The sequence below is a fragment of the Oryctolagus cuniculus genome, chromosome 9 (assembly GCF_051225735.1).
Source record: "Oryctolagus cuniculus isolate XC-2025 breed Fujian yellow rabbit chromosome 9, ASM5122573v1, whole genome shotgun sequence".
Taxonomy (NCBI): Eukaryota; Metazoa; Chordata; class Mammalia; order Lagomorpha; family Leporidae; genus Oryctolagus; species Oryctolagus cuniculus.
Genome location: NC_142875.1, coordinates 128,436,251 through 128,461,294, shown reverse-complemented (window position 1 = coordinate 128,461,294; position 25,044 = coordinate 128,436,251). Strand labels below are relative to the sequence as shown.

Sequence of the window (25,044 nt, the reverse complement as noted above, 5' to 3'; positions counted from 1 at the left end):
AGAGCCCACACCTCAACAACTCTCAGCCTGCTGCCAGACCCAACTGCAGGGGACCTCTCCAACCCCTCACCTTGCCGTCCGCCTGGGAACTCAGAGCCTACTGCCCAGAGTGACAGTCATCCTACAACTTTTGCCTGGAAGCAATTGTTCCGAGATCCATCTCTCCGAGTGGTAACAGAGACTTCGTACTCTGGACTTTTTGTGATCATGAAATGAACGTTGAGAATGCAGCATTTATGAAGATATTAGCCATGTGTAATATGAAGGAATGTGCCTCGACCCTATGATTAAGAATAATGCCATATTCTTTGCTGTACTTATATTACTATAGTTGGATTGGCTTTGAGACTGCTTCGATGGTAGGTGTGTGTTATGGTCTGTGGATTAATGAATATAACTACACAGACTGGTATGCAGAGTAGTGAAGCCCTAGTGTGAACGAGTGTGGGCAATAACCTTTCATCAGAAAGACAGTCGTGTGTCCGTGTGTTCCGACACGTCACCCTTAAGCCCTGTTGAGCTGAGTGACAGTAGGCACTGGCGACAAGCATACCAAGAAAAGGACTTTGTCTTTGTCTCTGGTCCCAAGCACGAAGCTCCTACAACATCTGCCTTTCCCAAGTGACCACGGTGGTTCTGTTACTCTGGAGCAGCGTCTTCAGCTCACACTTGACTTTATGTTGTTGAGTGGAGTGACAGGGGGCTGGACAGCCCCAGGGTGGGGCTGCAACACACCTTGTGAGCTCAGGGCTGGAGCTTCCAGCTCCACTCCATAAAGGGAGGGGAAAGCTAAAGGCTAAGTAAGCTCTTAAGTGAGATGTGCTCAGTGAGCTTCACTCAAGGCCGGTGAACAAACTGGCGGCAGAAGGGGGCATGCGCAGAGAACACAGGAAGTACCCCTACCTTGCAGTGCCTTGCCCCATGCACACCTTCCATGTAGCTCTTCCTGGGCTACATCCTGTAGAATAAATGCCAGCATGGCATCTCCTTGAGTTCTGAGAGTCATTCTTGCACACTCCCAAACCCTAGGAGGGGTATCAGGAAAATCCCCAATGTATCTTCTGGGAGTCACATGTAAGGACAGGCTGTGAAACTGAGTTCTGGTCTGATTTGACATTGACTCCAGGAAGATAGTTCAGTTAGAACTGAACTGCAGGCCACCTGGTTGGTGGTATTACAGGTGCAGCATGTGCGCTGACACTGTGAGACAGTAAGCTAAGCTTCTGCCTGTGGTGCCAGCATCCCATTCAGGCACCAGTTTGAGTCCTGGCTGCTCTTCTTCCTATCCACCTCTCTGCTATGGCCTCAGAAACACTGACAGATGGCCCAAGTGCTTGGGCCCCTGCACCTGCGTGGGAAACCTGGAAGCTCCTGGCTCCTGGTTTCAGAATGGCCCAGCTCCAGCCATTGTGGCCACTTGGGGAGTGAACCAGCGCAGAGACCTTTCTCTCTGTCTCTCCCTCCCTCTGCCTCTAACTCTCTCAAATAAATGAGAAATACAGTGTGAATGCAGAGGAATACTGTTTGTTCACACTACCATTTAACTAGTCTTCAAGTGATGGACACCTGGTTTAAGTTTTGCTCTTATCAACTATCTGACACTGGGGCCAGTGTTGTGGCACAGAGGCTAAGTCACCACCTAGGCGGCCAGCATCCCACATGGGAATGCTGCGTGGAGTCCAGGCTGCTGGGCTTCCAATCTAGCTCCAGGATAACATGTCTGGGAAGGTAGCAGGTGATGGCCTTGGTACTTGGGCTGCTGCCACTCTCGTGACAGACCCAGACGAAATTTCTAGTTCCTGAGTTCTGCCTGGCCCAAACCATGCTGTTGTGGCCACCTGAGGAGTGAACCAGCAGATGGAAGACTTTCTCTCCCTCTTTCATCCTGCCTTTCAAATAAATCTAAAACAATTTAACAAAACAAAACACAACCCAACCAAAGTATCTCTGACATTGAACATCCTTGCTTTTACATTATTTGGGCTAAACCTGTGGGGAATTCCTAGGGCTGAAATCTTGTGTCAGAAGTCATCAGAAGTACTTTGATCAAGTGTAACAAACTGTCTTCCAAAATAGATGAAGCAGTTTATTCCACTCTCATTAACAGTACACTGACATATGTAAAAATGGATTCTCACTAAATGATGGGGGGGATAGAATATAAAAATTAAACATTAACACTACACCCAACAACGACAAAATATAAATTCTTTCCAAGTACAACAGAATTTTTACCAATAACCTCAGATTTAAAATAATTTAGGCGGTGGACCTCTGGCCTGGTGGTTAAGATGCTGTTCAGGATGCTTGCACCCTGCATCCCAGTGCCTGGCTGATACTCAGTCCCAGCTCCTAACTTCAACTTTCTAACAACACAGACCCTGGGAGGCAGTGGTCAAGGTTCAAGTGTTTGGATTCAGGCCACTAATTTTAGAGATGTTCCCAGCTCTTCGAACAGCTGGGATGTGCCTGACATTTGAGGAAGGAACCAGTGAGTAAGACTTCATTCACTCTCTCCCCTTCCAAAAAGTAATTAGCTAAAAAATCATTCAGACGAATCCATTAATCTACAGTGGAATCAATCTAAATTATAGGAAAAGTCTTGAAAATTGCCAAATAGCTAAAAAAAACAAGCAATGAACTTGTAACAGGATAATTGTCAAAGTTAAATATACTTGAAAAAAAAAAAAAGTTGAAATGCTTTCCACATTTATTGGAAAAAAGAACAAGTTAATTCAAGGAAAGGAAGGAAGGTAGAGTGAACTAAAATAGAAAAAAGTGATTAGGTATGTTACAAGTTGGCTCTTCACAAAGAATAACAAAAAAAAAATCAACACACCCCTGACAACATTAATCATGGAAAAAGGGGGCCGGCGCTGTGGCACAGCAGGTTAATGCCCTGGCCTGAAACGCCAGCATCCCATTTAGGTACTGGTTCGAGACCTGGCTACTCCATTTTCAATCCAGCTCTCTGCTATGGCCTGGGAAAGCAGTAGAAGATGGCCCAAGTGCTTGGGCCCCTGCACCTACACGGGAGACCCAGAAGAAGCTCCCAGCTCCTGGCTTCTGGCTCTGGATCAGTGCAGCTCAGGCCGTTGCGGGCATTGTGGGGAGTGAATCGGCGGATGGAAGACCTCTCTCTCTATATATCTGCCTATCATCTCTCTGTTTAACTCTGACTTTCAAATAAATAAATAAATCTTTTAAAAAAAATCATGGAAAAATACAACAGTTGAGAAGAGAGGTTACCACTATATGCTTTGGTCATTAAAATGTTAAGTACGTATTTTGGTAACTTTACATTAACATATATGAAATTTAAGTGAAATGGACAAACTCCTTGAACACTACACCAAACCAGTACTGACCCAAACTAAGAGCATCCTAGCAGAGAGACTTTGTTACAGGCATCTCCAGGTCTGTGCAGCCTTAGAGGAGCATTCTACCACCACCTAAGGATGAAGCGTTCATTTTGGGGACACGTTTTACATTTTAAAACTAATTCCCAGTAGCCCAGTGGTAAGAGACACAAACACGTGCAAGGTAAGTTCCGATAAACCTAACACCCATTCATTACCAGAACAACTGTTCTGGCGCTGGCTTTGTGGCGCGATGGGTTAAGCCAATTGCTAGGATGCTGGCAACTCCTGAGCACTGGTTGGGGATACCGGATCCTGGCTTCAGCCGGGTGAGCCCCAGCTACTGCAGCCATTTGGGAACTGAAAAAACAGGAGGAAGACCTTTGCCTCTGTGTCTGCCCCTCCCTCTCTCCATCACTCTGCCTTTCAAGTAAGTAAAAATAAGTCCCAATTTTCTTCAACAAAAGAATAGTATCAAACTAAGGATAAAAAGAAACTTCCCTAGTAGTGATAAATGGCAGCTAAAAATTTCACAGTAAGAACAAATAAGTCCCTATCACACCTATTCATCACTGTATTGGAAATTCTAGCTGGCATAAGAATAGGGAAAAAAATCCATACAGTAAGAATCAGAGAGGAAAACATCAAACCAACGTCAAATCTATATAGAATATCCAAAACAATCCACAGATCTTTTGGCTATACTGTTACAATTTATTAAAATCTCTGGAAACAAGGTCAGTATAGAAACATACCAGCAATAATTTCAAACCCAAAAAACCATTTTCAATATCACATAAAATTAAACACAGATGGCTCCGATTTAAAATTTGTGACTTTACAATGGTGCAAAATCAACGCACGGTCCTGTCAGTGTGAACCAGGACTTCCCCCAGGCTAGCAATATTCAGCAGAGCACTCAGCGAGCAGCTGCAGCTCCCAGCCGGCCACGCGTGCGCTCAGCAGGTAAACGCCGGATACTCCACGGGGCACTGAGCTGCCAGCATTTCAGGACAACAACAATCAATGCTTTATTATAAAACAGGCTTCATGCCAGATACTGCTCAGCTGTAAGATGAACCGAGTGTTCTGAGCGTATTTTAAGCAGGCTAAGCTAAGATATGATGTTTGGAAGCTTAGGTGTATTAAATGCATTTTTTTTTTATTATGATGGGCTTACCAAGAGACAACCCCATTATGAGTCCAGGAGCGAAATTAGCAAAGACCTAAGTGTTAAACGCATACCATGTTCACAAATTTGAATGTTAAAGATGCCAATTATCTTAAAACTCACATACTGATTCAATGCCATCCCAATAAAAATTCCAAAAGGACTTGATAGAAATGTATAAGCTGGTTCTAAAAATAAAAGAAAATGCAAAAAACCGGGGACGAGGAGGACAAAGATAATCTCTTGTCTGGACATCTGATTTATTACAAAGGTAGTGAAAAGATCTCCTCAATGAGCGGTCCTGGGTCAAGTGGACATCCAAGAAAGATTTGGTAAAATGGCACAAAAAACATTGGCTGTAAGGGGGAAAAATCACAACATGGAATGCACCAAATTAACAACTTCTATTTACTCCAAAACATCACTGAGGGAGTGAAAAAACAAGTCACTGAATGAGAAAACACACAACACATGAGGAGGCAAGATTTAAACTTCTGTACCATGAAAAACATATCTGTACCAAAATAAACTACTTCCACAAACTTTTTGGTATAACAAAAGCTTACATATCTGGACTAGACAATGTCTTAGAAAAATGCAGACCAAACAAACTTAGGCTAAGACTTGGAGCAAGCACTGTGGTGCAGTGGATTAAGCTGCTGCCTGGAGGGTTACCCACATCTCCTATCCGAGTGTCAGGTGGAACCCTGGCTACTCCACTTCTAATCCCGCTTCCAGCTAACGCACGGGGCAAAGAGCAGATGATGGCTCAAGCACCTGGGTTCCAGCCACCAAAGATCTGGATGCAGCTGCTTCCTTCAGCAATGCCCAGCCCCACCCCATCTGTTGCAGCCATTTAAGGTGCGAAGCCAGGGAAGGCAGGCTCCCGCTCTCTTGCTCTCGCTCTGAGTGAACCAGGAAAAGGCAGGTGTGCTCGCATGCTCTCTGCCCCCTTCATTCTTTCAAATAAATAAAACATCTTTTAAAAGACAGAGTAAGACTTAACCAGACACTTCGTACAGACACTTTTTTGAAAAGTGCTCATTAACACCAGCAGGCTTTACAACTGACAATACCAAGAAAGCACAGTAAAACCCAACTCTAATTTGACAGTGACAGGAGCAGCAAGTGGTCTGTGATATAAAGTAGCCACCCTGGAAAGAATCTGACATTACTCAAGGGTAATGAGACCTCAAGTCCAACTGCCCAGAGTAGACCAGAGACAAATGCATGATGTGCAAGAAACAAAAACTGGAAACCTAAATTGACACAACAGAAATGCTCTCAAAACGGTCAGGCATGGTGACCCAACAGGCTAAGCTGCCACCTGTGATTCCATCATCCCATATGTGTAACTCTGGAGTTCTTTTGTTCTCTCTCCCTCTCCTTTGCTGACACAAAAGAAAAAAAAAAAAAAAAGAAACTGATCATAAAAGCACCTGGAACTCCACAGAGCGAGGGGATGAGTGGGGGAACAGAGGTCTGTGAAGATGCCGCAGCCACCCTGGAAAGAATCTGACATTACTCAAGGGTAATGAGACCCCAAGTCCAACTGCCCAGAGTAGACCAGAGACAAATGCATGACGCACTACAAATCGAAGGACTGGATAATCGGTCTCCAAGTCAGCAGTCCCTACTTTGGGATGGAAGGTGCTGCTGGAACTTTTGGAACTGTCATAATAAAGATCACAAGCAGCACGGTTTTTATGGTCCGGTTATCAATTCTGGTTGAAACCTCTGCCGCACACCTCCCATCCCCCGCACCAGCGGCAAGACTGGCACTCACCTGTCACCCACACCTGTGGCACAGATGGTGCTCACCTGACAAGATCAAGTGCAGCTGAACGTAAGAATCTGCTCTGGGGGCCAGCGTCACGGCACAGCAGGTTAATCTGCCCCTAGCAATGCCGGCATCCCATTTGAGTGTCAGTTCAGGTCCTGGCGACTCAGATTCCAACCTGGGAAAGAAGCTTAAGATGGCTCAAGTACCTGGGGCCTTGCCACGTCTATGGGAGAGACCTGGACAGAGTTCTGGACTTCCGGCTTCGGCCTGAACCAACCCTGGCTGTTTTGGCCACTGGGGGAGCAAACCAGCAGATGAAAGATCTCTTCCTCTCTGTCACTTCCTCTTTCACTTTGCCTTTCAAATAACTTTTATAAAAATGCGCAGGTAACAGCTCAAGTTTTCTGAGGAAAAAAATCAAAAGCCACAAGCTAATGTTACTTCATCAGCATAACTTTAAAAACACTGCCTACGAGTCTACCATGTTTTACTGAACTCTGACTTACACTAAAAGTGATTTATTTTTCCCACTGTTTAAGTCCTTTTCTGTACTCCTGGTCCCCACACGCCATCTCCGGCATACTTCCTTCAACAAACAGCATCCTCTGTCATCTACCTGCCCCAAGAAAGCATGAAACACAGACTCATAAGTCAAAACTGCACTTACAATGACAAAACTGGCCCATCTCCTATCAAATTTCAACATTAAAAACCCCATTCCTGGGGCCGGCGCTGTGGCATAGTGGATGAAGCCATCACCTGCTGTGCCGGCATCCCACATGGGCACCGGTTTGAGCCCCAGCTTCTCCACTTCCAGCCCAGCTCTCTACAATGAACTGGCAAAGCAACAGAAGATGGTCCAAGTGCTTGGGCCCCTGCACCTGCGTGGGAGACCAGGAAGAAGCTCCCAGTTCCTGGCTTTGGATCCGCCCACCTCCAGCTGTTGCAGCCATTTGGGGAGTGAACCAGTGGATGGAAGACCTCTCTCTCTTTCTCTCTCTCTGCCTCACCTTCTCTCTCTGTGCAACTCTTTGAAATAAATCTTTAAATAAATAAATAAATAAATAAGCCCATACCTGCGGCAGGGATTAGCCCACCAGTTAAGACACTCACATCCCACACTGCAGGACCTGGGTTCAAGTCCCAGCTCCCAGCTTCCTGCTCATGCCGACCCTGCAAGGCAGCAAGCAAAGGCTCCAATGACGGAGTGACTGCCACCACATGGGAGACACGGACTGAGTTCCCAGCTCGCAGTTTTCATCTGGCCCAGTCCTGGCTGTTGGTAACATTTGTAGAGTAAACCAGAGATGGGCACTCTCTGTGTGGCTGCCTGCTTTTGTTTTCAAAATAAACAGGGGCTGGCATAATGGTGAAGAGTTAAAATTGTATATGTGCGGGTGTAAAAAGTTAAGCTTAAGCTTACAGGTTTAAACCTTCCTGGTGCAGCTGTGAAAATAAAACAGAGTGAAGTAGCACCTTGACAGTAGGGACTCCATTTTGGAGCACTTGAGACTCCATTCTGGGAAAGCACCCCCCCACCGTGAGACTCTGGTCTGAAACTATGATCTCAAATAGTCGGACAATAGCAGTGCACTACATCACCCTTGGCAGAGCACAAAAGTCCCCTAGCGTGATCGCTCAAGCTTGAAAGTAGAAAGGTTGCACCTGGGTTACCTGGGCTAATAATGAAGATGTGATTTGTCTATGTCTTAAGATCATAATTGCTCATTGTAAGATTTTAGCAACCGCTTAGCAACCGTGTATTCTCTCCCCCCTCCCGATTTTGCGGTTTTTGCCTTTATAAACCCTATGCTGTAGTTCCTCACTGCTCCTCTGTCCTTATATGTTCAGAGGGCTCCAACATGTTGGATCAATAAATTTAACCCTTTGCTGGTTGCATGAGAGAAAAGTCTCTTGGAGTAGTTCCTCGGGGCGGTGGGCTTTTCCGGACCCTAACAATGGTATAGTGGGGAAAGCTGCTGCCACCTTAGACGCCAACATCCCATATTGGCACAGGTTCATGTGCCGCATGGTCCTCTTCCAATCTAGCTTCCTGCTAAAGGGCTGTGAAAAGCAACAGGTGATGGCCCAAGTGCTTGGGCCCCTGTACCCACGTGGGAGACCCAGATGAAGCTCCTGGCTTTGGCCTGGCCCAGCCGATGGAGAATCTCCCTCTTTCAAATAAATATTTTTAAAGATTTAACAGACAAAAAAGTCCCATTCCCTTCTCCTTCATCCCTGGCTTCACCCTGTGTCTACATCAGAGCTCTCACAGCAGCACAGTAACTACCTCTCCAGCTCCCACGTTTTCTCAGCTCTCCACCTTCACAGAAACCTTTCCAGACGGGCTCTGCACTGCTGCCCAAACCGCTCCTTACCCTACTGCCACGGTCTGTGCATGGGGCAGGGCAGTTAAGCACCTAGTGACAGAGAAGGGAGACGGCGGAGGCCTGAGGTTCATAGTCAGGGACACAAAGGGATGAAGACACAAGAGACGCAGGCCTGTAGTGCAGGGGGACACGCTTGGAACAAAACGCCTCGCTGCTCAGAAACGAGACGGAGAAGCCGACAGCAAGAGAGGATGCTGTTACAGCTGCACCTGTCCAACTCCACGTGTCAACTCACCAGTAACACCAACGACATATTTGCAGAACCCTGTGCAAGCTTCCACACGGCCCAAAGGATCCAACTTCTCCCCAATGACAACCCTCCTCTGGAACGCCTCCCTCATGCGGGAGGGCGCTCTAGCCTCAGTCAACTGCTTCTCTGCCTGCCCTTCCGCATTCGCATGGTCCCGACCCAAAACCAAACAGAACCAGATTCTCACATCACCACCAGCCAGGATGGACAGCTACTACACTGCCACATTTACCCTGTTTTACTGTTGCAAAGAACAAAGCAGTCCATAAAAATAAGCTTACTCTAATATCCACTCTCATTTGTTCTTACTTCCCTGGCGATTAACAATTTCAACATGTTGTCTTTTTTTTTTTTTTTTAAGATTTTTTATTATTTATTTGAAAGGTAGAGTTAAAGAGGGAGAGAAAGAGAACATCCATCCACTTATTGACTCCCCAAATGGCCTTAACAGCCAGGCCTGAGCCAGGCCAAAGCTAGGAGCCAGGAGCTTCTGCCAGGTCTCCCATTTGGGTACAGGGAACCAAGAAGCTGCCCCATCTTCAACTGCTTTCCCAGGCACATTAACAGGGAACTGGATCAGAAGTAGCGCAGCCAGGACACAAACTGGCACCCATATGGGATGCCATCATTGCAGGCCGCAGCTCAACTACGACACCATGATGCCAATGCAACATGTAGTCTTGCAATAGAGTTGCAGTAATAAATCCAACAATAAGCACTATGCCAGAGTGGAGGAGTCTTCAAGGAGCACCAGGACTCGGTTTTGTCCAGGATATTCTCACCGCTCGTCTGACAGTCAATAAATACTTGCTTGATGAATAAATCCTGTAGCTTTTCCTTCCATTTAACTTTTGAATGTTTATGCATGTTTTCTGAGAAACTTAAGTCAACAGACCATATTGTCAAAATAGTTAAGGATGGTTACATAAACCCTAAGAACATCTAAGTTCTCCTAAGACAAAAATGACAACCACAAATGCCCTGTGTCCCATACCAGACTGCCCGAGTTCAGTTCTTCAATCAGGGTCCAATCAAGGGATGCGACAGGTGACAATCAAGCAATTAGATTCTTGTCATCCACTTGGGAGACCCGGATGAAGCTCCTGTCTCCTGGCTTTTTCCGGGCCAAGCCTGGACTGTTGCAGCTATTTAGAGAGTGAACCAGCACATGGAAGATCCGTTACTGTCTCTGTCCCTCCCTCTCACTTTGCCTTTTGAATAAACAAGTCTTAAAAATATATTATTGAAAACTCTTCTGATGTAAGTATTGTGCTGACCAACTGTTCTGGTAGATACAAAAGAGAGACAAATAAAATGCGACGTTTCATCATCTAAAGAACTTATTTTTTAGGTTTTTAAAAATTTATTTGAAAGGCCAAGTGACACAGAGAGAGACAAAGAGAGAGATCTTTCTTTGACTCCCAATATTCTCTAGCAGGGAGCCAGATGGGAAGCAGAGCAGCCAGAACTTGAACTGGCACTCCAATAAGGATGTAGAGGTCTCACATAGCAACATAATCCACTCAGCCACCAAGCAGGCCCCTGGAGAACTTATATTTAAAAAAAAAAAAACTTACCAAGTCATCTTTAGGTTTGAAAGGTTTGGGATTTAAACTTTATATAATGAGGACAACACTGTGGTACAGGAGGTTGGCCTCCTATATGGGCGCCGGTTTGAGTCCCGGCTGCTCCTCTTCCAATCCGGGTCTCCACTACGCCCCAGAAAAGCAGTACAAGATGGCCCAAGCCCTTGGGCCCCTGCACCCATGTGGGAGACATGGAAGAAGCTCCTGGTTCCTGGCTTCGGATCGGCGCAGCTCCTGCTGTTGCAGCCATTTGGGGAGTGAACCAGCAGATGGAAGACCTTTCTCTCTGTCTCTGTCTCTCCTTCTCACTGTCTGTAACTACCTCTCAAATAAATAAAATCTTTAAAACAAAACAAAAAAAAAGTGGGGGAAAGATTAAAGGGAATGGCTGCAAGGAGCAATAAATGTAACTACTCAGTCCAATTTCTTAAAGATCTCATGAAAACTAAAGAACTATTTAAAAAATTATTTAAAATGATTTTGTATCCACCCAATGCAAAGAACAGTTGAGAAACTGTCAACCAAGCAGCTTCCTTAATACTGTCAGTCTTGAACTAGCACAGACAATCCCAAAGCAGACAGTATTATTAAATAACGCCTGTAAGAAATAAGCAGTATTAGTATCTATGAGACACATAACAAAAGCACACAGAGACTTGAACACAAAACCGAATGCAATGGGACCTAATGTGCTATCATATGCGGAAGCCAGGCATTCTACAGTTAGGATGAAACAGCAAGAAAGAGTGAGAAACGCCTCCCAGATGAGGGTGACCATCAACTGATGGGTGACACCTACTCTACTGCATTGAAAGCACTACTAAGGGCTCAATGCTTGTCTCCAGACAACCAAATCCACAAACCTAGATCTCTAGCAGAATTCCATGTTCGCTCAATCAGGCACATTCTCTGAAGTATCTGAATGCCAAGTTTAAACTCTAAATTGCTAAAAATTCATTTAATTTATATTTTATCTGAAAGTCAGAGAGGCAACAGTTTCCAGCCGCTGGTTCAGTCCCCAAATGCCCACAACAGCCATGGCTGGGTCAGATCGAAGCCAGGAGTCCAGACCGTTACCTGCATCCCTGCATGGGTAGCAGGGACCCCAGGGCTTGTACCATCACCTGCTGCTGCCTCCGAGGGTGGACACAGTCAGACAGCTCGAGTCCAGAGGGTAGCTGGGACTCAAACCTAGACACTGTGATATGGGATGCAGCCGCTCACGCAGCATCCTGCTCACTAAGCTCAATAATCAGCCTCCTGTAGTTCCCCAATAATTATCTGTTAACATGTAAAAAGCCATCACTTTTTAATGAAAGTATTTTATTGACATAACCTACGCAAACTAGTGCTGCTTTCCAATTGTTGAGGCACACACGCTTACGCTTCCTGAGACCACGCGTGCCTAGGCTCTCGCAGCCCATCCTGGACTCTCCCCGGACTTCCCTCGGGCTTTTCTTTTCCTGTGGTCGTCCCACACTGCATTTCTTTGCTGTCAAACTTTAGCAGGGAGAATAAGAAAACAGAGAAAAACAACAAAATCACACGCCGGGTCTTTGAAAAGCTCACAATTGATACCTACTTAGCTAGACCAACCAAGGAAAGAGAATACTCAATAAAATCAGGGATGAAATAGGGGTGTTACCAATCTTTAGCCGTAACATAAAATTATAAAGGAATACTACTAAGGCAAGAGATAGCTAAGGGTTAACTGCAGAAGCTGAGAAAAGCACATGGGAAAATCCTCTTATAGTTTGGTCTGTCCCCCAACCCCACCCCTTTATCGACGATCTTGAGGCAAGAGACAGATAAGGGCCAATTAAAAAGCCCAAAAAAATTCCAGAAACCTTTACTCGAGGCTGTTTTACCAGCTGAGACAGCAGCTGAACAAACTCCAAGTTCAAAAGCCTAATCACTCCAATCGCTTGATTGGTAAATTATTTGTCAATAGGGGCCAGAGCCGTAGCCCAGCGGGTAAAGCTGCTGCCTGCACTGCTATCCCAAACCGGCCCCACTTCGAGTCCTGGCTGCTCCACTTCCGATCTAGCTCCCTGCTAGCGTGCCTGAGGAAGCAGCCGGGGATCCATCTCCTGCAGGAGGGGGCAGTAGATCAGGGCGAGGATCTGGAGCCAGTTCTGAGCAGGCGTCTTCCTGAGGGGTGTTCGGGGGGAGCTCTGCTGCACTGCATGGGGGTCAGGGTGGCTCCGACTTCCAGGGACGAGGGAAAGCTGCAGCTACAGGAAGGCAGCTGGACTGACTGATGTGAACAAACAAGCTGTGTCCGTGAGCAGGAAGCGGGCTTCCACTTCCCCTCCCCTGCATCCTGGACATGCCCCGAACGCTCGCAACAAAAGCCCTCGCAGACCACTAGACAGGCAGCTTCAGGAGGGAACCACAGCTTCTCACTGTCTCCTTTATTTACCACAAATCAATCAGGTTCTCCTCACGTGGCAGAGGCCCCTCTCAGAACACAAGCAAGAGGAAGTAAACTCTAAGTGGGAACAGGCGGAAGGGGCGATGTGGTAGGGGCTTTCAGGAACGTGCGGTGAGGGGGGCTTTCAGAGAGCGAAGGAAGAACACAGCCGAAGCAGTGTTAAGTGTACACCTGCCCCTCCGAGCATCCAATCAGAACACACGTAACCACAGACAGAGGGACTGAAAATGCACAGGGAACAGCAGCTGTCTGTGAAGGGGCACAGCGGGCCATTTCCTTCTTTGTTGCTGGCTCAGCCATGGATGCACGTGCACTGACCAGTGCCTGCACAAATCCGCACTGCTTCCTGCTGGAGCCTCGGGGTCCTGCCTCGCGGAGAATCCCACTCCACTATCACTACTCACCGGAAAACACACATCGGCTCAGATGCACTGGGGGATCACACGAAAAATTTAAAAATTTCGGACCAATGATACATGCTTTTCCAAAACAGAAGATGAACCAACTTCACCCAACTGAATTTCTGGAAGCCAGTATTACAATGATATCAAACGAAACTACTAGGATATTTTAAACAAAATTCTTAAGAATGCAGATACATGGGGCCAGCATTGTGGCTCAGCAGATTTAGCTTCTGCCACGGATGGCAGCATCCCATATGCGTGCAGCTAGGAGACGCAGCTGCCCCACTTCTGACCCAGCGCCCTGCTAATGCGTCTGGGAAAGCAGTGGAAGATGGCCCAGGTGCTTGGGCCCTGGCACCCATGTGGGAGACCTGGAAGAAGCTCCTGGCTTTGGATCGGCTTGGCATAGCTCTGGCTGTTGCGGCTATTTGGGGAGTGAACCAGCAGATGGAAGACACCTTTGTCTCTCTGCCCCAGCTTCTCCTTCTCTAACTCTGCCTTTCAAATAAATAAAGAAATCTTAGAAGAAAAAAAAAAGATATGTATGTGAATTAGCAAAGAATGAGACACAATAATGACAAAGAAAAATCAGAAAAATCTGAAGCAGTTTACGTGCTTAAACCTGTTTTTCAGAGAATGTTCCAGGCAAATTTATCTTTCAACAATGTAATGAGAGAGGGTCAGACCTCCACTCAGCCAAAGAAAATCAACTGTAAGAAACCAGTGTGAGGGCCTGGCAACACGGCGTAGGAGGCCGACCTGCTGCATTCCATACGGGAGCACTGGCCTGAATCCCAGCTGCCTCACTTCCAATCCAGAGTCGTGCTAATGCACCCGGGAACGCAGCAGAGAAAACAGCCCCCAAGTGTCTGGGCCCCCATCCCCATGAGATCTGGATGTCATTACAGGCTTGTGGCTTCAGCCTGGACCCACCTCGGCTACTGCGGGCTTCTGAGAGTGAACCAGCTTTCATCTTTCAAACAAGTAAGTCTTTAAAAAAAAAGGTAAAAAAAGGAAAACCAGTCTGAGTCAGAATTTAAAACACACAATGAAAATGAAAATGCATGTTGCCTGAACAAGGGCCATCTTACAGGCCGTTTCCTCTTCCTCTTCCATTTTTTTTTTTTTACATTGTTGTTGTTGAAGTTTTCTTTTTTGGAAAACAGATCAACAGAGAGACAGGTCTTCCATCCACTAGTTCACTCCCAGTCAGAGCTGAACCGGGCCTAAGCCAGGAGTCAGAAACCCATTCACGCTGCCCATGCAGACGGCAGGGACCCACGTACTTCAGCCGTCATCTGATGCCTTTCCAGTGGATTTTAGCAGGTAGCTGGATCAGAACTGGACTGGGACTGGAGCCCAGACACTGTGACATAGGTCGCAGGTGTCCCAACACTGGTCTAAGCCCATGTGCCACCATGCCCACGCCAGCTTCCTCTTTTCTACATCCTGTACAACTCCACTAGGCTGGCTACCGAAGCCCTGGCAAACTGCTTCCCCTCCCTTCTCATCAGTCTTTACCCATCCCAAGTGTACGGAGCATGAACGTCGCCCGGAGTGACTGCGCTAGGAAACAGGAAATGGAGAAGTCTGGTTAAGCTCAATGACATCAACGAAGGACTTATCACACAGAACCAGACTTACTTCCAAGAATGATCCAAGGATGACCCAAGGGAGATATCAAAGGGAACAGACTCACGGGCTTAACTATCAGGAGACAACTCAAAGAGGCCTTAAGAGATGAAAAGTTGGGGCTGGCGCTGTGGCACAGCACGTTAAGCAGCAGCTCTCTGGGAAAGTGGGCTGGGAAAGCAGTGGAGGATGGCCCAAGTCCTTGGGCCCCTGCACCCATGTGGGAGACCCAGGGGCCTGGGACCTGGGTCCTGGCTTCGGATCAGTGCAGCTCCGGCCGTTGCTGTCATTTGGGGAGTGAACCAGCGGAGAGAGGGCCTTTCACTCTGTCTCTCATTCTCTGTAACCTCTACCTCTCAAATAAATAAATTGAAAAAATCGTAAAAAAAAACTGTTGCACAGTATAAAACCAATATACAAAATCCAACTGGATTTCTATTCACTATTAATCTGGAAAATTAGCAACTCCACTAACAGTAACATCAAAAGGAATAGAACACTTAGGAATAAATTTGACAAAAGTGGAATTCAAACTCTGAGTATCACTTTAGTGCTGAAAGGCACTAAAGATCCAAATAAGTAGGAGCCAGTTGCATTCTTAGGTAGAAAAACTCGATTCTGTTAAGACGGCAATTAGGACTAGCGAGACCATTGCGACACAGAGATAGTTAACTTCACATCTGAACCCTGAAAGGACACGGTGGGATTTTACTGCCTCGGATGCCACTGATAGCCACAGACATAAACAACCAGCTTCATAAACAAACGTCAAGGGGGTCTTCTGTCCTATCAGACCCACCCTCCCCAGACGGGAGTTCAGAAATTCAACTGCCTACTACCCAGGCAGAAGGAAGCCTGACTTCAAAGGCCTCACCCTCTGTCCAGGCACGCTGGATCTCTCTGCAGACTCCACTGGCCCCTGGCCCACTCGCTGTTTGAGAGTCAGTCTTGCTGTCCTGTCTACAAGAAAAGCCTGTTCTTCCTTAACCAGCCGCCTCCTTGCCTTACTGGGACATATCAAAATCCTAAAACCTAAAAGGCAACACTGCCCAAACGGAACTACAGATTTGGTGCAATCCTCACAAGTTCGTAATACCTTTGCAGATTAAGAATGTGATCCTAAAATTCACATGGGAAGACCCACATCTCCCGAGTCAAAACTGAGTACCGCTGACAAGGTCTTGTAGTACTTCCGTAACACACACACTGACTGGAGCCAGTGTTGTGGCACTGATTGGGACACTGCGTTTCCTATGGCAGAGCTGGTTCAAGTCCAGCTGCTCCACTTCTGATCCAACTAATGGGCCTGGGAAGGCACTGAACAATGCCAATTACTTCAGTCACTGGCATCCAAGTGGGACACCCAGATGGAGTTCATAGCTCCTGGCCCACAGCAGGCGGTTGGGGACACTTGGAGTGTGAACCAACAGAAGGAAGCTCTCTCTCCTTCTCTGTCACTGTACCTTTCAAACAAATCTTTAAAAAAGGCATACACTGATTAACGGAACACAAGTCAGAAATAAGCTCACATTTATGGTCATTAATAAGGAAAGAGGCTGAGGCCAGCCTTGTAGCACAGCGGCTTAAGCTACCACCTATGACCCCAGCATCACACACAGGCACTGGTCCACGTCCTAGCTACTATGCATCAGATCCAGCTCCCTGCTAAAGTATCTGAAAAAGGAGAAGATGGCCCAGTGCTTGGGATTCTACACCCTTGTGGGAGACCCAGGATGGACTTCCAGACTCCCAGCTTCAGCCAGGCTAGCCTGGGGGGCCATTGGGGGCATCTGGGAAACAACCCACTAGACTGAAGCTCTCGTTCCCCACCTCCTTCCCTCCCTCCCTCCAAGTAGTTTCGAGCAAAAAATAAATCTTTAAAAAAAAACTATTTTTAAAAAGAACTCCTAAAAGAAACTCTCACAATTTGACAACAGGTAGATAGCACATGAAAAGAGGCAGAACTTCACTATCAAGAACATGTAAGTCACAACCCTAGTAGGATACCACCTCAGGATCACCAGGACTTATACACGTGGAAGCCACGTGGCTGCGGGTGCACTGGGAAGAGATCCAGCTTGTGCTGGAAGCGCCTCTACTGCTCATCACCGTGCTGCTCACGCACTGGGAGGCAGCAGGTGAAGGCACAGGCACTGAGTAATGGCCACCCACACATCTGAGGCCAAAGAGGCGTTCTGGGCTCCCAGCTTTGGCCTGGTCCAGCCCTCACTGTTGCAGGCACTCTGTTATTCTGCTGTTCAAGTAGAAGAAAATAAACATTAAAAAAGGAAGTGTTGGTATGGACGTGGACAAGCTGGAACTCTCTCACGCACATACTCTGGGTAAGTCTGCCAGTTCCTCAAAGGCTCCCACAGCTCCATGGCCAAGGAATTCCACTCCTGGTGTTGACCCAACAGAGCTGAATGCACAGGTCCCTAAATCCCTTTCAATCATTCTTAACAGCAGCCCGAAGGAGAACCATCCAGATGTCTGCCAACTGACGGCGAGATGAACAAAGCGTGCTGTGATACAGCCCATGGGGCAATATTTGGCAATTAAAAGGAATGACATATATTCCTTGAAAGCACTGTGCTAGAGAGAGACAACCACAGTAGACCAAATCTTCTACGATTTCAGACTGACAGGAAACTACATCAGGGTCTGCTCAGGGATGGCTGGGGTGGGGGAGGATGAGGCACTACCACCGCTGAGCCAGGAGATTCTAGTTCTGGGGTTAAGAAAACACTCTTCAGGTCACGGGGGTAATGGTTGCAAAACCCTAACATACTAAAAACCAGCAAACCATACCCTGAGTGTATACTGGATGAATGCATGCTGTATGAAATCTCTCAGTCTTTTTAAAAAAAAAATTCAGCACATCCCTGTTAGAGTACAGATACCCTCAAGCACAGAGTGGAGAGTGGAGCCGGAGGCTGTTTGCCCTGCTCCAGGCTGCCTGCAGCTGATTAGATACACATCTGGAGAGGGCAGTACCGCCCAGTGGAGGGAGGGCTGCGGGATCTACTGACATCTCTGCAGAGGCCACAGATACTGTTCTGTTCAAAGTCTTTAAGACTTTCAGATTCACATTCTGGTTCCATTCACAACTTCAAAATTACGTAACCTAATAAATTCTCCCTTGGGGCTTACCCCCCCCAAAAAAAAAACGCACACACCATCTGACTATACTTTGTTTCTTAACACTTAATTGGACAATACAATTTCTTTAAACACACTTTGCAATTTTAACCACAAGAGTTTATTTATAAATGAAGCCTTGTAATCCGATCCATCCCAGGAGAATCTAAGTTGTCATCAGATTCTGGGAGGCTTCGAACAGAGCAGCAAAAGCGTGGTTCTGGTCTCACTGACACACTAGCCTCTGCAGGCCAGCCTCCCCCAGCGCCCAGCATTTGCAAGTACTTAGGGCAGGGCCGCCCACAACAATGCTCTTGGAATTTCTCAAGGTTCCTTAGACTACTTCCTCCTCCTTTCAAGGATTCTTCACTGAAACTTTAACTTGCATTTCTATGGCCAGGGCTGGTCAGAGACTCTTCCTTTATCTCAAACCGAATGCTTTCTGTGTCTTCTTGAATAGTTGGGGGTGGGGAGCTGGCCTGGTTAGACAAAACAAAGATTCTTGAAATTTACCTTTAAAGAAACAGGACTAGATCAGTTCCCTAAGCAAGAGCTGCTGAAATAAACCGCCGATAATCCAGAAGGTAACCAGAAAAAGCCAACCTCCACAGAACACAAGGCGGGCACTCTGTGCTTCCAACAGGGCTGCAGGCAAAACCTTCTGTGGCCAACAAGTGATTGGTGTTTCCTAACAGAAGGACCACCTCCCCCTCCAATAAAAAGACCCCGCAGGATCTACAGTGATTGCTTAATCAACACACAGCTCAAGAATCTGGTAAAAATGAGCGCACTGAATTTCCTGCAAGATAGTGTAGGCTTGTCAGATGGCGGGACACTGCCCATGATGAGGACAGTGAAGATGGACAGAGCATTTACTACGTGCCAGGACCTGTTCTAAGCGTGTTCTGTGTATGAAACCCACGTGCCTTGTCTCAGTAATCCCATGAGGTAGGTGCTACTGTTCTCTTACAGATGAGAACACAGTTAGGGGCCAATCTTCCCAAGGTGGCACAGCAAGGGGTTGCAGGGTGGATGCCCAGAGACCATCACTCGGCCCGCACAGGACTGGTTCCCCCACCACTCACTCCACCGCCCCAGCAACCCCTTCCTTATGGGGCCGCGATGAAGGGCTGGATCCTCAGCACCACACCAACTACCCCGTTCCTTCTGCAGCTGTAACACCACCCCCATTGTGTCCTGTGGTTAATTTTCAACCGGTGTTGATCTGGAGTTAATCATTTTATTCCACAACAGATAAATTACTCGCTGAAAGGGAAGGGTCAGGGGATTAAATCACACTTACCTTCAACTAGAACTCTTCTCTAGTAAGCTTGTTTCCATTGCCCTGCAAACGTGCCAGTCTAAGTGCACACAGTATCTACACTTCTTTGGTTCTAGGGAGAGCAAAAAAAAAAAAAAAAAAATCACTGTGTGATCAGTGGCAGGACCCGCTAGCTAACGCGTTTGCCTGACATGACACATGACTGTGCAGCTGTGTCCCTTAAGGTTGCCCTGAAAGCACAGTAAACACACTGCATTCTTAAGGGTGCTAGAACTGGACAGAAGCCAGATCTGGGCTCAAAACGCCATTCCCTTAGGTTACAATGCATACACTTCTCCGGGTTCCCTCAGTTCGGAGCAGAAACGTCCCATCTCAGCGATGTTCCTTTGGCATTAATGAAAGGGAACGCGACTACCGGGGCTGGAGGGGGCAGGGAGGAACGTCACTCAGTGCAACTCCATCCTGATTGAGAGTCAACACGCTCTGCAGAAACCCGCAGCTGCCGAGCGGCTCGTGCGGCGAGCAGACTCACATCACCTGCTTTCCCTCCTGCAGGCAGGCGCTCGAGGCCCACCGAGCGAGTCCCCGAAAGCCCGCTCGCCCGGGGAGCGCGCATCCCGCGGGACGCCGCCCCAGCTGCCCGAGGCGCGAACTCGCGCACGGGGACCCCGGCTCCTCCGCACGGGCGCGCCCACGGTCGCCTGCACGCGCGAGCCGAGCGCCCGCGCCCCGGGTTCGGCTGCACAGGGGCGGGGACACACAGAAAGGAAAACAAAGGTGTGGGGGGTTTTTTGGTCCTTTTTTCTTCTCCCCACTATTCCACTCCAGCGACAGAGAGCGGTCCGCCGCGACGCGACACCGCGTGCGCCCGCCTGGGCCCCGCCCCGCGCCCGGGGCTCGGTGTCCTCTCCGGCCCCGCCGCCCCTGCGTCCCCGACAGGCAGCGACCGCGGCGGGCGGCGGCCCGAGGGCGCGGAGAGCTGGGGGCCGGGCCTGGAGCTGCCCGCGGCCGCCGCTCGCTCCGCGCCGCAGAACAAAAGCCCGCGGCTGCCAGCGCGCCCGGCCCCGGCCCGCGGCGCCCCGCCTGGCCGTCCCCGGGAGCCGAGCGAGGCTCCGCGCGGTACCCGGCCGCCCACTTACCGCGGACGCGGAGGACAGCCCCGGCCGGCAGGCAGGCAGGCAGGGGAACGCGGCCGCCTCCCGGCCCCGGAGTTTAAGTCAAGTGGGGTCCGCCTCCGGGGGCGGGCCGGGCAGCCAGGCCCCGGCTTCCCGCACAGCTGAGCCCCGCCCCGGGCGTGCGGCGCGGGGCGGCCCCGCTCCCGGTCCTAGTGCCGCCCAGATGCCGCGCTCAGGGCCCCGGGCCCGCGCCGCTGGCCCTGCAGAGCACTTTCCCTGGGCTCCGGAGAAAGCTGCTGAGCCACGTGAAGAGCCTCTCGCTTCTTATTTGCATCAGAATTTTGGCACAGCGGTCAGAAACAAAAGCCTTAGAGCTATTTTCGCCTGTCACCTGCGCGCTTGGCAGCAGCACCCCAATTCCCTGCGGTCCCCTTCAGCTCACTCAGCCCTGCCCTGCTAGGACCGTCGGCCAAACCCCATCTTAAGGGTCCAGCCATTAGCCCCAGCTCCCCCCACTCTAAGACCCTCACCAGCCACACCACTCTCTTGAGGGAGCAGCCTCCAGCCCGAGCTCTACCCACTATCTCAGAAGCCCAGCCCAGCCAAGCCCCTCCCAAGCCGTCCCATCCACTAAGCTATATAAGCCACCAGTCTGGGCGGGCCCACTCCCTCCCTGCTGTGTGTTCCCAGGTGGCTCTCTGTTGCACCCTCACCAGGAGGGAGCCCCTCTCTGGTCTGTCTCTGAATAAACCTATTCTAGCTGTGAGTCCTTGTTCTGTCTCCTCGTTGTCCCGCTTTTCTGTCCTTACACCACGAACCTGGGTCGAGTCCCGGCTCCACTCCAGATTCCAGCTTCCTGCTCACGTGCCCCGTCCTGATAGGGAAACTTTACTTGGTCACCCAAGTCACAGTTTGTGTCTCTCCACAATCTCATGCCTTATTGATCATCCCAGTCAAATCAACTCCAGGAAGTCACAGGGCCTAAGAAACCCAAGGAAACTGGGGGTGTCCGTGAGTAACTGAGGCAAATGTCAAGTTCTTAATCCAATGGTAAACCAATGGATCAATCATATAATCCAGTCAAGCAACACACTGAATTCAGTTTGCATGAACAGCAGTGGGAGAAGTAAAAACACGGTTTCTTTTCAAAAAGCTTAGCTCTGAGTTGGAAATTACTTGTAGCCTGTGGGGAGCAACTCGGACTAGACTAAGTTACTGGAATTAAGACTTATTCTATGCATCTGCTCTCCCACAATATGGCGCTGGGAGAGGAGTAAACAGCTTCCGCACAGCTGCCTCCAGTTCAACCAATAAACTGTAGGACCTGCTCCTGATTGGAGGAGAGCAGCGTGCTCGGCGTGTGGGTAGCAGAGTTGGGATTGGTGGAAGAGGACTATAAAGGAGGAGAGAGACAACATGCACCAGGAACATCTAAGAGGAACACCTGAGAAGCCCCCGAGAGAGCCGGCCGGCGGTGTGCCGCTCCCCCTCGGAAGTGGGGAAAGTGGCAGGGGGCACCGCCCTTCCACAGAGGTGGAAGGGACGGTAGCCAACCCGGGAAGAACCAGCAGCAAACCCGGGGAGGGCCGAGCAGCGCAGGGTCCTGTGTCGTTCCTCCGCGAAGAGGGGGAGCGACAGTAGCCAGCTTGTATAGTATAGAAGCTTGCTGATGTAGCAGCCACAAAGCTCACGCACTTGAAATCCCCCCCCCCAAAAAAAACAGTATAGTCAAATAGGGAAGGGTCAACTACATAGAGCCAGTGAGCCATTTCTCAGAGGTGGAAACTTGAACAGGAGGGAGAAGAAGCGATTGTCTTATAAAAAATAATAAAAACTTAGGTAACCTCTGGGGAGACTGTAACCCCACAGTACTCAGCCAGTGCAGAAATGGGGGAGGGATCTGCATGTTAGGAAAATAAGTCCCTGCTGGGACTACACCCACTGTGCCTGCCTCCCAAACACCCAATCTTTCAAGGCCACTGTTAAAAGCCTGGTTTTCCTGTACTTTGTGTCCAAGTCTGTTCCTTGAGTGTAGGCAGGTGGGAGTGTTTCCCACTGTAGGTGGTACCGGGTTGTAGAAGAGCCGCAAGCATGGGAGCAGAAGTTGAGTGCAGAGAGGGCAGAGAGTGGCCTCAGACCTTCCTTCCTACCACGCAGGGGCTGCACTGGTCTGGCCTCAGACTGCATTCAGACCATCAGGGGCGTCACAGCTTTTAGGAGGCAAAGGGTGCAGGCATCAGCTCTGAGACCGGTCCTCTTCACAGCATGCTGTTCTTTTTTTAAAGATTTATTTTATTTATTTGAAAGGCAGAGTTACAAAGAGGCAGAGACAGAGACAGAAAGTCTTCCATCCACTGGTTCACTCCCCAAATGGCTGCAACAGCCAGAGCTGGGCTGCACCAAAGCCAGGAGCTTCTTCCGGGTCTCCAACACGGGTGCAGGGGCCCAAGCACTTGGGCCATCTTCTACTGCTTTCCCAGGCCATAGCAGAGAGCTGGATTGGAAGTGGAGCAGCCGGGACTTCAATCGGTGCCCATATGGGATGCTAGCGCTGCAGGTGGCAGCTTTACCTGCTATGCCACAGCGCCAGCCCAATATGCTCTTCTTAATGCATTTTTCTCAAGTCTTAAGTTATTTTTCTGTTCTTAGCATTCGCAGACATCAGCTCCTGTCACTGAGGCTGTAGCTGTTTTTGCAGATGTGGGCATTCAATTCTACACTCAACATGTTTTTCCCTTTTTTTATGTCAATCATGTTGTTCAAGACAAATTACTTAAAAACAAGTTACAAAAATAAAATGGAGTTACTTATGTTGATTTTTATTATGCTCTATGCACATACCCTTGTTGGAGGCTTGCTATAGGCTGTCTCCTGCTAATACTAATCACGACGGTGGCTTTTTGTTTTTTTTTTTGTTTTTTTTTTTTTTAATCTCTGACCAACTCCTACATGATAGCATTAACAGGGTAGGATGCCCATTACTGCAGCCAACTTCAAGGACTATCAGCTCAGGGACTTTTTAGGGACATTTTGCTGCACTGTTCAACCACACACCTGTCAGCAGTTCCTGGAATACTTTGCTTTTACATAAAGCCCAACTGTATGCTTGAGATGGTTCTCTGTATGCTTAGGTGCCTCAAGGAACAACCCTATCCCTGTAACTTCCCGATGTGGGTATAAAAACAAAGAATAGCTAAAATCGGGGCTTGCCACTTGGGATGTGCATCCTGTCAAGTCCACACGCGTAATAAGCCTCCAGTGCTGCCTTCAGTCTCTGGTCCGTAATACCTGGGTATGCAGCAGGTGATGCTGTGATGAGTTAGAAGGCTGACAGGCAGGTGGTTCAGGTCCCCACTGGAATGAGAAAACGGGAAGTCCGGGTAAGAGTGAAAAACATGCATGCTTCTCACCAGAAACTGCCTTTAATAAGACAAATGTTCTGATCTCACTCCTCTGTTTCCAGTTTTTTTTTTCTTTTGGATGTATTCATTTATTTAAAGGCCGAATTAGGAAAGGAGAGAAGACAGAGATGTTCCATCTGCTGGTTCACTCCCCAGATGGCTGGAATAGCTAGGAGCTGGGCCAGGCTGAAGCCAGGAGCCGGGAGTTTCTTCCGGGCCTCCCACATGGATAGCAAGGGCTCAATCAGTTGGGCCATCCTCAGCTGCTTTCCCAAGCCATTACGAGGGAGCTGCATGAGAAGTGGAGCAGCTGGGACCTATAAGGGAATGCCAGCGCTGCAGGTGGTGGCTTAACCCACTATACCATAGTGCCAGACCCGAGTTTCCAGTTTTAGAAGGATAACAGAGGGCCGGCGCCATGCCATAGCAGGTAAAGCCACCGCCTGGAGTGCCGGCATCCCATATGGGCAATAGTTCCAGTCCCGGCTGCTCCATTTTCAATCTAGCTGTCTGCTATTGTCTGGGAGAGAGTAGAAGGTGGCCCAAGTCCTTGGACTCCTACACCGGCGTGGGAGACCCAGAATAAGCTCCTGGCTCCTGGCTTCAGATCACTCAGCTCTGGCTATTGCAGCTACTTGGGGAATGAACCATCATGGATGAAAGACCTCTCTCTCTGTCTCTCCTTCTCTCTCTGTATAACTCTTTCAAATAACTAAAATGAATTCTTTTTTTAAAAGGAGATGGAAAAACTAAGTGACTTATCCCAACCCTCTGGTGGCCTTTTTTGTTTTATCCCAAGCAGGCTAGACAGGATTACAATTCTGGCCTGCAGTTAGGTTTCGTCCTCACCCTCTGATTGATTGTTAACTGCTATTCTGTTCTTCCCCTGAATTGTGCTTAAAAGACCCCAGGTGGGCAAGCTCTAGGGTAGTCTTCTCTTGGACCACCCCTGATGCTGGGGCAGGAGTCTCTGACTTCAATAAATCTTGTTTTGCTCATTGTCCTGTCTGCATGGAATTCTTCTCCTTAAGTGGCTGTTCCCCATAACAATGGCTCAAGTACTTGGGTCCCTGGCTCCCAAGTGGGAGACTCAGCTTGA

The 25,044-nt window shown here is 48.6% G+C and overlaps 2 protein-coding genes across 12 annotated transcripts in view; both read right to left on the bottom strand.

Moving 5' to 3' along the window:
* Positions 1–21,813, bottom strand: part of RESF1 (retroelement silencing factor 1) — a 32,871-nt gene extending 11,058 nt beyond the window's left edge. Inside the window, exons 1-4 of one of the 10 annotated variants that reach the window (XM_089303963.1) lie at positions 20,569–21,034; positions 19,451–19,541; positions 11,880–12,039; positions 6,520–6,717 (exon numbers count right to left, since the gene is read on the bottom strand). The gene's annotated coding sequence lies outside the window, so the exon portion shown is untranslated. Of the gene's footprint in view, positions 1–6,519; positions 6,718–11,879; positions 12,040–18,245; positions 18,627–19,450; positions 19,542–20,568; positions 21,035–21,074; positions 21,169–21,362 lie in introns of those variants that run through there. The other 9 variants (XM_089303967.1, XM_089303968.1, XM_089303964.1 and 6 more) reach the window with 9 other exon arrangements.
* A 990-nt stretch (positions 21,814–22,803) lies between these two features.
* Positions 22,804–25,044, bottom strand: part of LOC149124766 (uncharacterized) — a 168,056-nt gene continuing 165,815 nt past the window's right edge. The window contains exon 2 of one of the 2 annotated variants that reach the window (XR_016213035.1): positions 22,804–23,898. Coding sequence is in view for 1 of the 2 variants with exons in the window: in XM_089303969.1 (XP_089160095.1) it covers positions 23,775–23,898 (124 nt within the window). In the remaining variant the exon portion in view is untranslated. The remainder of the gene's footprint in view (positions 23,899–25,044) is intronic. The other variant, XM_089303969.1, reaches the window with a different exon arrangement.